Source organism: Heptranchias perlo, chromosome 7 (assembly GCF_035084215.1).
Source record: "Heptranchias perlo isolate sHepPer1 chromosome 7, sHepPer1.hap1, whole genome shotgun sequence".
Lineage (NCBI taxonomy): Eukaryota > Metazoa > Chordata > Chondrichthyes > Hexanchiformes > Hexanchidae > Heptranchias > Heptranchias perlo.
In genome coordinates this window covers 83598728-83611290 of record NC_090331.1, presented here as the reverse complement: position 1 = coordinate 83611290, position 12563 = coordinate 83598728, and the positions used below count along the sequence as shown (strand labels likewise).

Sequence of the window (12563 nt, the reverse complement as noted above, 5' to 3'; positions counted from 1 at the left end):
ATCTTGTGGGGTTGTAGGGCTGGAGGAGGCAACAGAGATAAGGAGGGGCGAGGCCATGGATGAGAACACAAGGATGAGAATTTTAAAACCGAAGTGTTTCAAGCCAATGTACGTTGGCGAGCATAGGGGTGATGGGTGAACAGGACTTGGTGCGAGTTAGGATATGGCTGGCAGAGTTTTGAATTACTTTAATTTTGCTGGGATAAAAATATAATCCAGTCAATGGGTTTCTACCTTATATCAAAATTGTATTAATCAGGTCTCCTATACAGAAAAAACCTCAAAGAAACACCAGACTTAGAGTGGGAATAACCACAAGCTCCGTGACTCAATTTCAAACAGAAAGACCTTTGCCTGTGGGAAACTGAAGACTTTGCACAGCTTGTCGTTCCTGCTTCCATGTGTTGTGTGCTTCTGTAACCTGAGCTGCACATTCCTAGTCTCGAGTGGCCTCGGTATTCAACAGCTAATCTGAGCAGCTCGCTGCCTCCTCCTCCTCCTCCCCACCCCCCGATCCCGTGAAATGTCCGATGAGAGCGAGAGAGAAGAAATGCGCCGGATTAAACCAGTATGTGACTCTGTTCCCGATCACCCCGTCAATTCGAAGTTTGTCCGGGATCTGAAATGTGCCCTGGAACGGAAGGATCCGGAATGGGTGAGGCTCATCCTCCAGCATCAAGTTAAGTATGTGGATGCCACATCGAGCTCTCCAATGATGACTGGATGAAAAGTCCATCTGCACAACTGGACCCTCTCGTCCTGCTCGGTCAGACCTGCCACAGTTTGTTCATGCCTAAAGAAAGTTAGATTTTACTATTTTCAATGGGGATATTTGGACAACATATGGATTTCAGCAGGAAAAGATGGATTTCAAAAGGGAAGGTCATGCATGACCAACCTTATTGAATTCTTTGAAGAAGTAACAGAAAGAGTAGACAAGGGTAATAGAGTTTTTTTTTTATTCGTTCATGGGATGTGGGCGTCGCTGGCGAGGCCGGCATTTATTGCCCATCCCTAATTGCCCTTGAGAAGGTGGTGGTGAGCCGCCTTCTTGAACCGCTGCAGTCTGTGTGGTGAAGGTTCTCCCACAGTGCTGTTAGGAAGGGAGTTCCAGGATTTTGACCCAGCGACGATGAACGAACGGCGATATATTTCCAAGTCGGGATGGTGTGTGACTTGGAGGGGAACGTGCAGGTGGTGTTGTATATGTAGATGTAATATATTTGGATTTTCAAAAGACCTTCAATAAGGTATCGCATAGTAGACTCATGACTAAGGTCAGAGCATGTGGAGTTGGGACAAGTAGCAGAATGGATAGCAAGCTGGCTACAAAACAGAAAACAGAGAGTTGGGGTTAAAGGTAGTTACTCAGACTGGCAAAAGGTGGGAAATGGTATTCCCCAAGGATCGGTGCTGGGAACACTGTTGTTCACCATTTACATAAACGATTTGGACTTGGGAAATGGACATACAATTTCAATATTTGCAGACGGCACCAAATTGAGGGGTGTGGTTAATGCAAAGAAAGAATGTGTCAAAATGCAAAGAGGCCGCATACTGCTTGGATAATAAGAGTCTAAATGGGGTAGAGAAGCAAAGGGATCTCGGGATACAGATACACAAATCACTAAAAGTAGCGACATAGGTTAATAAGGCCATAAAAAAGGCAAACTACACACTGGGGTTAATTTCAAGAGGGATAGAATTGAAAAGCAGAGAAGTTATGTTAAACTTGTAGAGAACCTTGGTTAGACCACACTTGGAGTACTGTGCACAGTTCTGATCCCATATTATAAAAAGGATATAGAGGCATTGGAGAAGGTGCAAAAAAGATTCACAAGGATGATACCAGAACTGGGAGGATATCCTGATCAGGAAAGGTTGAACAGGCTGGGGCTCTTTTCCCTAGAAAAGAGAAAGCTGAGGGGTGACCTGAGAGAGGTCTTTAAAATAATGAAAGGATTTAATAGGGTAGACATAGAGAAAATATTTCCACTTGTGGGGAGTCCAAAACTAGGGGCCATAAATATAAGATAGTCACTAATAAATCCAATAGGGAATTCAGGAGAAACTTCTTTCCCCAAAGAGTGATAAGCATGTGAAACATGCTACCACAAGGAGTAGTTGAGGCAAATAGCATGGATACATTTAAGGGCAAGCTAGATAAGCACACGAGGGAAAAAGAAATATGCTGATAGGGTTTGATGACGCAGAGTGGGAGAGGGCTGGTGTGGAGCATAAACATTGGCATAGACCAGTTGGGCCGAATGGTCTTTCTCTGTGCTGTAGACTCAATGTAACTCGATGTAACACTCTTTGTTTCCCTTCATACATTTTGCCTGTTCATTTGATTGAGAAAAAAAGAAAGACTTGCATTTATATAGCACCTTTCACAACCTCAGGACGTCCCAAAGTGCTTCACAGCCAAGTACTTTAGAACTGCAGTCACTGTTCTAATGTAAGAAACGCAGCAGCCAATTTGTGTACAGCAAGTTCCCACCAGATATCCAGTAATCTTGGTTGAGGGATAAACATTGGCCAGGACACCAGGGAGAAGTTCCCTTCTCTTCTTCGAAATATTGCCATGGGATCTTTTACATCCACCTGAGAGGGCAGACAGGACTTTAGTTACGTGGATAGACTGGAGAAGCCGCGATTTTAAAATTCTCATCCTTGTTTCTAAATCCCTCCGTGGCCTCGCCCCTCCCTATCTCTGTAAACTCCTCCAGCCCTACAACCTTCCGAGCTCTCTGCACTCCTCCAATTCTGCCTCTTGCGCATCCCCGATTTCCTTCGCTCCACCATTGGCAGCTGTGCCTTCAGCTGCCTAGGCCCTAAGCTCTGGAATTCCCTCCCTAAACCTCTCCGCCTCTCTCTCCTCCTTTAAGACACTCCTCAAAACCTACCTCTTTGACTAAGCCTGTCTTAATATCTCCTTATGTGGCTCGGTGTCAAATTTTGTTTGATAACGCTCCTGTGAAGCACCTTGGGACGTTTTACTACGTTAAAGGCTCAGGTTGTTGTTGTAGATCAAGAAAAATATCAGATGATATACAAGCTTGCGCAATGGGAAAAAGGGAAGACTAAAAGGAAGGTGAGGAATTCCGCTGTTGCTATAGCAACTAACCAGTCCAGAGAAGCAAACGGGTCTCAAGGAGATATGAGCCTGGAAATTGCCCGTGGCATCATCCTACGAAACACTTAACTAGCTGTACGGAATTCCTTGTTACATGTTTATGCCTCCACAGCACTGTGGGAGTATCTTCACCACAAGGACTACAGCAGTTTAAGAAAAAGACCCAACCACCTTCTCAAGGGCAACTAGGGGTGTACAATAAATGCCGGCCATGCCAACAACATCCACATCCCAAGAATGAATTTTTTAAAATAGCAGAGAGAGGAATTTGCAACCAGCTCGATAATGATCCCTAAGGCTTGATAACGATCCCCGTTAAGGAGCCTCGTTAAAGATCCTCGTTAAGGATCCCTCCATGGTGCTCTGCTTGTCCTACTTCTTCTCAGTCCTGGGTCAGAAACTGCCTGGAGTGCAGACTCAAACGTATACAAAACACACATACTTAATGTTCTATTTTCAGCCTTTTACAACACTGATATCACGGGGCTGTAAATATATTGGATCCATGTTGCCAAGTGGATTTGAGGAACCTGGGAATGGCTTGCATGGAAAACAAACACAAGCATTTGAATGAGCCAAATGACAGCACAGCTCAAGCTAAGAGCTTGTGACCCACCATCTGGTTCCAAGTTTGATTGTACCCAATAAGGTCATAAAGAGATGAAAGCATCTGTATAAATTCCCAGCTCTAGAAAGAAAGAAAGAATTTGCATTTATATAGCACTTTTCACAACCTCAGGGCCTCCCAAAGCACTTTACAGCCAATGAAGTACTTTTTTGAAGTGTAGTCACTGTTGTAAAGTAGGAATCGCAGCAAGATCCCACAAACAGCAATGTGATAATGACAGTTGAGGGATAAATATTGGCCAGGACACCGGGGAGAACTCCCCTGCTCTTCTTCGAAATAGTGCCATGGGATCTTCCACCTGAGAGGGCAGACAGGACCTTGGTTAAAAGTCTCATCCAAAAGATGGCATCTCTGACAGTGTAGCACTCCTTCAGTACTGCACTGGGGTGTCTGCCTAGCTTATGTGCTCAAATCTCTGGAATGGGACTTTAACCCATGATCTATCTGACTCAGAGGCGAGAGTACTGAGCCACAGCTGACAGCAGAAGTACAGGGGCTGGGCGATTTTGTGTTTTATTTCAGAACATTGCGGAGTTTTACTCGGAGCTGGTGTACTTGGTCTTTGTCCCTTCCCACACGCCGTGCTTGGCCAGCTACCCCAGGCAGCTGCGGGCGCACGGGAGTCTGGATCAGCCAGGAGCAGACGGTGTGGCGCTTGTTGTAATGGGGCAGGTGGAAAGCCTCATAGGAACATAGGAACATAGGAACAGGAGTAGGCCATTCAGCCCCTCGTGCCTGCTCCGCCATTTGATAAGATCATGATGTGGAGATGCGGTGATGGACTGGGGTTGACAATTGTAAACAATTTTACAACACCAAGTTATAGTCCAGCAATTTTATTTTAAATTCACAAGCTTTCGGAGGCTTCCTCCTTCGTCAGGTGAATCGTTTTCACATCGTTCACCTGAGGAAGGAGGAAGCCTCCGAAAGCTTGTGAATTTAAAATAAAATTGCTGGACTATAACTTGGTGTTGTAAAATTGTTTACAATTGATAAGATCATGGCTGATCTGTGATCTAGCTCCTTTTACCTGCCTTTGGCCCATATCCCTTAATACCTTTGGTTGCCAAAAAGCTATCTATCTCACATTTAAATTTAGCAATTGAGCTAGTATCAATTGCCGTTTGCGGAAGAGAGTTCCAAACTTCGACCACCCTTTGTGTGTAGAAATGTTTTCTAATCTCGCTCCTGAAAGGTCTGGCTCTAATTTTTAGACTGTGCTCCCTACTCCTAGAATCCCCAACCAGCGGAAATAGTTTCTCTCTATCCACCCTATCCGTTCCCCTTAATATCTTATAAACTTTGATCAGATCACCCCTTAACCTTCTAAACTCCAGAGAATACAACCCCAATTTGTGTAATCTCTCCTCGTAACTTAACCCTTGAAGTCCGGGTATCATTCTAGTAAACCTACGCTGCACTCCCTCCAAGGCCAATATGTCCTTCCGAAGGTGCGGTGCCCAGAACTGCTCATAGTACTCCAGGTGCGGTCTAACCAGGGTTTTGTATAGCTGCAGTATAACTTCTGCCCCCTTGTACTCCAGTCCTCCAGATATAAAGGCCAGCATTCCATTAGCCTTATTGATTATTTTCTGCACCTGTTCATGACACTTCAATGATCCATGTACCTGAACCCCTAAGTCCCTTTGGACATCCACAGTTTTTAACTTTTTACCATTTAGAAAGTACCCTGTTCTATCCTTTTTTGATCCAAAGTGGATGATCTCACATTTGTCTACATTGAATTCCATTTGCCACAATTTTGCCCATTCACCTAATCTATCAATATCCCTTTGTAATTTTATGTTTTTATCTACACTGCTTACAATGCCACCAATCTTTGTGTCATCGGCAAACTTAGATATGAGACTCTCTATGCCTTCATCTAATTCGTTAATAAATATTGTGAATAATTGAGGCCCCAAGACAGATTCCTGCGGGACTCCACTAGTCACATCCTGGCAATGTGAGTACCGACCCATTATCACTACTCTCTGTCGCCTTTTGCTCAGCCAACTTCCCAACCAAGTCCGTACTTTTCCCTCGATTCCATGGACTTCAAACTTAGCTAACAGTCTCTTATGTGGGACCTTATCAAATGCCTTCTGGAAGTCCATATAAATAACATCCATTGACATTCCCCTGTCCACTACTTTAGTCACCTCTTCAAAAAATTCAATCAGGTTTGTCAGGCAAGACCTACCATTCACAAATCCATGCTGGCTCTCTCCGATTAACTGAAAATTCTCGAGGTGTTCAGTCACCCTATCCTTAATTATAGACTCCAGCGTTTTCCCCACAACAGATGTTAGGCTAACTGGTCTATAATTCCCCGGTTTCCCTCTCTCTCCTTTCTTAAAAAGCGGAGTGACATGTGCAATTTTCCATGCACTCGAATATATCGTTCACAAAGGAACTAGTGATGCTCATGACTCTGGAGGAGATATCGGGGTGGACCTGCTTCATCGCTTTGTATGTTGTTATTGTGTTTCTGATTGCTTTTTTGAATTTGTTTAAAGAGCTAACCCTGACGACATCAAGTGAACTGGCAGAATTAATACCGTTAAACTGACGAGATCACGACAGTGCCCTGTGTAATCCCTAAAAGAAAGACTTGCATTTATGTAGCACCTTTCACAACCTCAGGACATTCCAAATTGCTTGACAGCCAATAAAGTACTTTTGAAGTGTAGTCATTGTTGTAATGTAGGAAACGCAGCAGCCGAATTGCGCACAGCAAGATCCCATAAACAACAATGAGATAATGACCAGATTATCTGTTTTAATGATGTTGGTTGAGGGATAAATATTGGTCAGGACATCAGGAGGACTCTCCTGCTCTTCTTCGAATAGTGCCATGGGACCCTTTACATCAATCTGAAAGGGCAGATGGGGCCCTCAGTGCTGCACCATAGTGACAGCCTAGATTTTGTGCTCAAGTCTCTGCAGTAGTGTAGAAGAGCATACCAGGAGCAGCACCAGGCGTACCTAAAAAATGAGGTGCCAACCTGGTGAAGCTACAACACAGGACTACATGCATGCTAAACAGCGGAAGCAACATGCCAAAGACAGAGCTAAGCGATTCCACAACCAACGGATCAGATCAAAGCTCTGCAGTCCTGCCACATCCAGTCGTGAATGGTGGTGGACAATCAAACAACTAATGGGAGGAGGAGGCTCTGTAAACATCCCCATCCTCAATGATGGCAGAGTCCAGCACGTGAGTGCAAAAGACAAGGCTGAAGCGTTTGCAACAATCTTCAGCCAGAAGTGCCGAGTGGATGATCCATCTCGGCCTCCTCCCGATATCCCCACCATTACAGAAGCCAGACTTCAGCCAATTCGATTCACTCCACGTGATATCAAGAAATGGCTGAGTGCACTGGATACAACAAAGGCTATGGGCCCCGACAACATCCCGACTGTAGTGCTGAAGACTTGTGCTCCAGAACTAGCCACGCCTCTATCCAAGCTGTTCCAGTACAGCTACAACACTGGCATCTACCCGACAATGTGGAAAATTGCCCAGGTATGTCCTGTCCACAAAAAGCAGGACAAATCCAATCCGGCCAATTACCGCCCCATCAGTCAACTCTCATTCATCAGCAAAGTGAAGGAGGGTGTTGTCGACAGTGCTATCAAGCGGCACTTACCAATAACCTGCTCACCGATACTCAGTTTGGGTTCTGCCAGGACCTCTCAGCTCCAGACCTCATTACAGCCTTGGTCCAAACATGGACAAAAGAGCTGAATTCCAAAGATGAGGTGAGAATGACTGCCCTTGACATCAAGGCAGCATTTGACCAAGTGTGGCACCAAGGAGCTCTAGTAAAATTGAAGTCAATGGGAATCAGGAGGCAAACTCTCCAGTGGCTGGAGTCATACCTAGCACAAAGGAAGATGGTAGTGGTTGTTGGACGCCAATCATCTCAGCCCAAGGACATTGCTGCAAGAGGTCCTCAGGGCAGTGTCCTAGGCCCAACCATCTTCAGCTGCTTCATCAATGACCTTCCCTCCATCATAAGGTGAGAAATAGGGATGTTCGCTGATGATTGCACAGTGTTCAGTTCCATTTGCAACCCCTCAGATAATGAAGCAGTCCGTGCCCACATGCAGCGAGACCTGGACAACATCCAGACTTGGGCTGATAAGTGGCAAGTAACATTCGTGCCAGACAAGTGCCAGGCAATGACCATCTCCAACAAGAGAGAGTCTAACCATCTCCCCTTGACATTCAACAGCATTACCATCGCCGAATCCCCCACCATCAACATCCTGGGGGTCACCAGGGTGTTGATGGTGGGGGATTCGGCGATGGTAACTTAACTGGACCAGCCACATAAATACTGTGGCTGCAAGAGCAGGTCAGAGGCTGGGTATTCTGCAGTGAGTGACTCACCTCCTGACTCCCCAAAGCCTTTCCACCATCTACAAGGCACAAGTCAGGAGTGTGATGGAATACTCTCCACTTGCCTGGATGAGTGCAGCTCCAACAACACTCAAGAAGCTCGACACCATCCAGGACAAAGCAGCCCGCTTGATTGACACCCCATCCACCACCCTAAACATTCACTCCCTTCACCACCGGCGCACCATGGCTGCAGTGTGTACCATCCACAGGATGCACTGCAGCAACTTGCCAAGGCTTCTTCAACAGCACCTCCCAAACCCCCGACCTCTACCACCTAGAAGGACAAGGGCAGCAGGCACATCGGAACAACACCACCTGCACGTTCCCCTCCAAGTCCCGACTTGGAAATATATCACTTTTCCTTCATCATCCCTGGGTCAAAATCCTGGAATTCCCTCCCTAACAGCACTGTGGGAGAATCTTCACCACACGGACTGCAGCTATTCAAGAAGGCGGCTCACCACCACCTTCACAAGGGCAATTAGGGATGGGCAATAAATGCTGGCCTCGCCAGCGATGCCCACATCCCATGAATGAATTTTAAAAAACACAGAGGCGAGGGTGTCACCAACTGAGCTATCGCTGACACCTCGACTGATGAATCCAGCTCCCTTGCAGTGTCTGGCTCATTAATGTCTCTCCACCAACATCCTGTATTACTGACTATACCCTTACTGATGTTAATCCAGCTCTTCACACAGTAGGGTTCAGTAAAGTCTCCCATCTAGCACCCTTAGTTACAGATTGTATACTCTGTTAATTGTCCTGCTCCCTTGCACTATTGAACTCAATTGTAAACAATTTTACAACACCAAGTTATAGTCCAACAAATTTATTTTAAATTCCACAAGCTTTCGGAGGCTTCCTCCGTCGTCAGTTGAACGGTGTTTCCACAGAAGTGCATCATCTTCAGGAAGGCTGATCTCCACTAACACAGGGCCTGAAATGAAAGCGAGGGACAAGGGTTAGCTTGTGGTGTGATGGGAGAGCAGAGAGAGAGAAGTGGGTGGTGTAAAGCATCTGCAACTTATCATGCAGAACGTGTGGGGTGAGAGAGCAGTCAGAAGAGACAAAGAGAATAAGATGTGAAGAAACCCTCCAGCGTTGCCAGTCGCCATGGCCATGACTCTCCCCCTGCCCATGAGGGCCAGCAAGCTTTGATCAATGGGGGAGCAGGTGTGCAGGCGGGCTCTTCCTCCTCCGGTGCCAGCTTGCATTCTTGAGTTCCACCTTCTCTTACGAGAAAGAGAGAAGTGTCTTAGTGAGAGTCTTGTGAGGTGTTTGGAGCATGTAGCTGTCCTGGTAGAATAGTTGATAGTCTGTGCGCAAGATGTGAGTTATGGGTAAGTGAGGGTTATAATAGTGGTGAGTGTGTGAGTATGAGGAGAAGGAGGTGCAGTGATTGTAGGAGAGTGAAGTGAAGCGGGGGAGGGGGTTATTGTGAGTGCTGTGAGTGTTATAATTAATAAGGATACATGTGGTGTAGCCGAGAGCAGAGAGTAAGATAGCAGTATCCTTACCTTAACAGCCCTGGTTAGATCATTGAATTTCTTACGGCATTGCAGCCATGTCCTGGAACCATATCCAGGTATTGTATCCCGATACTGTATCAAGGTACTGTATCCCATTACTGTATCCCGATACTGTATCAAGATACTGTATCCCGATACTGTATCAACGTACTGTATCCCGATACTGTATCAAGGTACTGTATCCCGGTACTGTATCCCATTACTGTATCCCGATACTGTATCCCATTACTGCATCCCAATACTGTATCCCATTACTGTATCCCAGTACTGTATCAAGGTACTGTATCCCATTACTGTATCCCATTACTGTATCCCGGTACTGTATCCCATTACTGTATCCCGATACTGTATCCCATTACTGCATCCCGATACTGTATCCCATTACTGTATCCCGGTACTGTATCCCATTACTGTATCCCAATACTGTATCCCATTACTGTATCCCAATACTGTATCCCATTACTGTATCAAGGTACTGTATCCCGGTACTGTATCCCATTACTGTATCCCAGTACTGCATCCCGATACTGTATCAAGGTACTGTATCCCGGTACTGTATCCCATTACTGTATCCCGATACTGTATCCCATTACTGTATCCCAATACTGTATCCCATTACTGTATCCCGATACTGTATCAAGGTACTGTATCCCATTACTGTATCCCATTACTGTATCCCATTACTGTATCCCAATACTGTATCCCATTACTGTATCCCGATACTGTATGAAGGTACTGTATCCCATTACTGTATCCCGATACTGTATGAAGGTACTGTATCCCGATACTGTATCCCATTACTGTAACCCGATACTGTATGAAGGTACTGTATCCCGATACTGTATCCCGATACTGTATGAAGGTACTGTATCCCATTACTGTATCCCAATACTGTATCCCAATACTGTATGAAGGTACTGTATCCCGATACTGTATCCCGATACTGTATGAAGGTACTGTATCCCGATACTGTATCCCATTACTGTATCCCGATACTGTATCCCATTACTGTATCCCGATACTGTATCCCATTACTGTATCCCGATACTGTATCAAGTTACTGTATCAAGATACTGTATCCCATTACTGTATCCCATTACTGTATCCCGATACTGTATCCCATTACTGTATCCCGATACTGTATCTATGTACTGTATCCCGATACTGTATCAAGGTACTGTATCCCGGCACTGTATCCCAGTACTGTATCCCATTACTGTATCCCGATACTGTATCTAGGTACTGTATCCCGATACTGTATCCCAGTACTGTATCCCGATACTGTATCCCGATACTGTATCTAGGTACTGTATCCCGGTACTGTATCCCATTACTGTATCCCATTACTGTATCCCGATACTGTATCAAGGTACTGTATGCCGATACTGTATCCCATTACTGTATCCCGATACTGTATCTAGGTACTGTATCCCGATACTGTATCCCATTACTGTAGCCCGATACTGTATCTAGGTACTGTATCCCGATACTGTATCCCAGTACTGTATCCCATTACTGCATCCCGGTACTGTATCAAGGTACTGTATCCCGATACTGTATCCCAGTACTGTATCCCATTACTGTATCCCGATACTGTATCTAGGTACTGTATCCCGGTACTGTATCCCATTACTGTATCCCGATACTGTATCCCGGTACTGTATCAAGGTACTGTATCCCGATACTGTATCCCAGTACTGTATCCCATTACTGTATCCCGATACTGTATCTAGGTACTGTATCCCGATACTGTATCCCATTACTGTATCCCGATACTGTATCTAGGTACTGTATCCCGATACTGTATCCCAGTACTGTATCCCATTACTGTATCCCGGTACTGTATCAAGGTACTGTATCCCGGTACTGTATCCCATTACTGTATCCCATTACTGTATCTAGGTACTGTATCCTGGTCATGTTTCTAGGTACTGTATCCCATTACTGTATCCCGATACTGTATCTAGGTACTGTATCCTGGTCATGTTTCTAGGTACTGTATCCCGGTACTGTATCCCGGTACTGTAGCAAGGTACTGTATCCCAGTACTGTATCCCGATATTGTATCTAGGTACTGTATCCCGATACTGTATTCAGTTACTGTATCCCGGCACTGTATCCGAGCACTCTATAACGGTACTGTATCCCGGCACTGTATCCCAGTACTGCATCCCGGCACTGTATATCGGCACTGTATCCCGGCATTGTACCCGGCACTGTATCCCGGTACTGTAACATGGCACTGTATAACGGCACTGTATCCCGGTACTGTATCCTGGCACTGTATAATGGCACTATATCCTGGCACTGTATCCCAGCACTCTATAACAGTACTGTATCCCTGTACTGTACTCAGGTACTGTACCCGGCATGTATAATGGTACAGTATCCCGGTACTGTATCACAGCACTGTATCCCGGCACTGTATCCCAGCACTCTATAATGGTACTGTACCCGGTACTGTATCCCGGCATTATATCCCGGCACTGCATAATAGTACTGTACCCAGTACTGTATCCCGGCACTGTATAATAGTACTGTATCCGGTACTGTATCCCAGCACTGTATAATGGTGCTGTACCCAGTACTGTATCCTGGCACTGTATCCCAACACTGTATAATAGTACTGTATCCGGTACTGTATCCCGGCACTGTATAATAGTACTGTATCCGGTACTGTACCCAGTACTGTATCCCGGCACTGTATAATGGTACTGTATCCGGTACTGTATCCCGGCACTGTATAATGGTACTGTACCCAGTACTGTATCCCGGCACTGTATAATAGTACTGTATCCGGTACTGTAACCTGGCACTGTATAATAGTACTGTATCCGGTACTGTATCCTGGCACTG

At 45.5% G+C, this 12563-nt stretch overlaps 1 protein-coding gene across 2 annotated transcripts in view; it reads left to right on the top strand.

Moving 5' to 3' along the window:
• Positions 1-498: 498 nt before the first annotated feature.
• The window catches only part of LOC137323914 (ankyrin repeat and SOCS box protein 18-like), a 44161-nt gene continuing 32096 nt past the window's right edge, over positions 499-12563 (top strand). Inside the window, exon 1 of one of the 2 annotated variants that reach the window (XM_067987998.1) lies at positions 499-655. In XM_067987998.1, coding sequence (XP_067844099.1) covers positions 625-655 — 31 coding nt within the window. In that variant the 5' untranslated portion in view covers positions 499-624. Of the gene's footprint in view, positions 680-12563 lie in introns of both variants that reach the window. The other variant, XM_067987996.1, reaches the window with a different exon arrangement.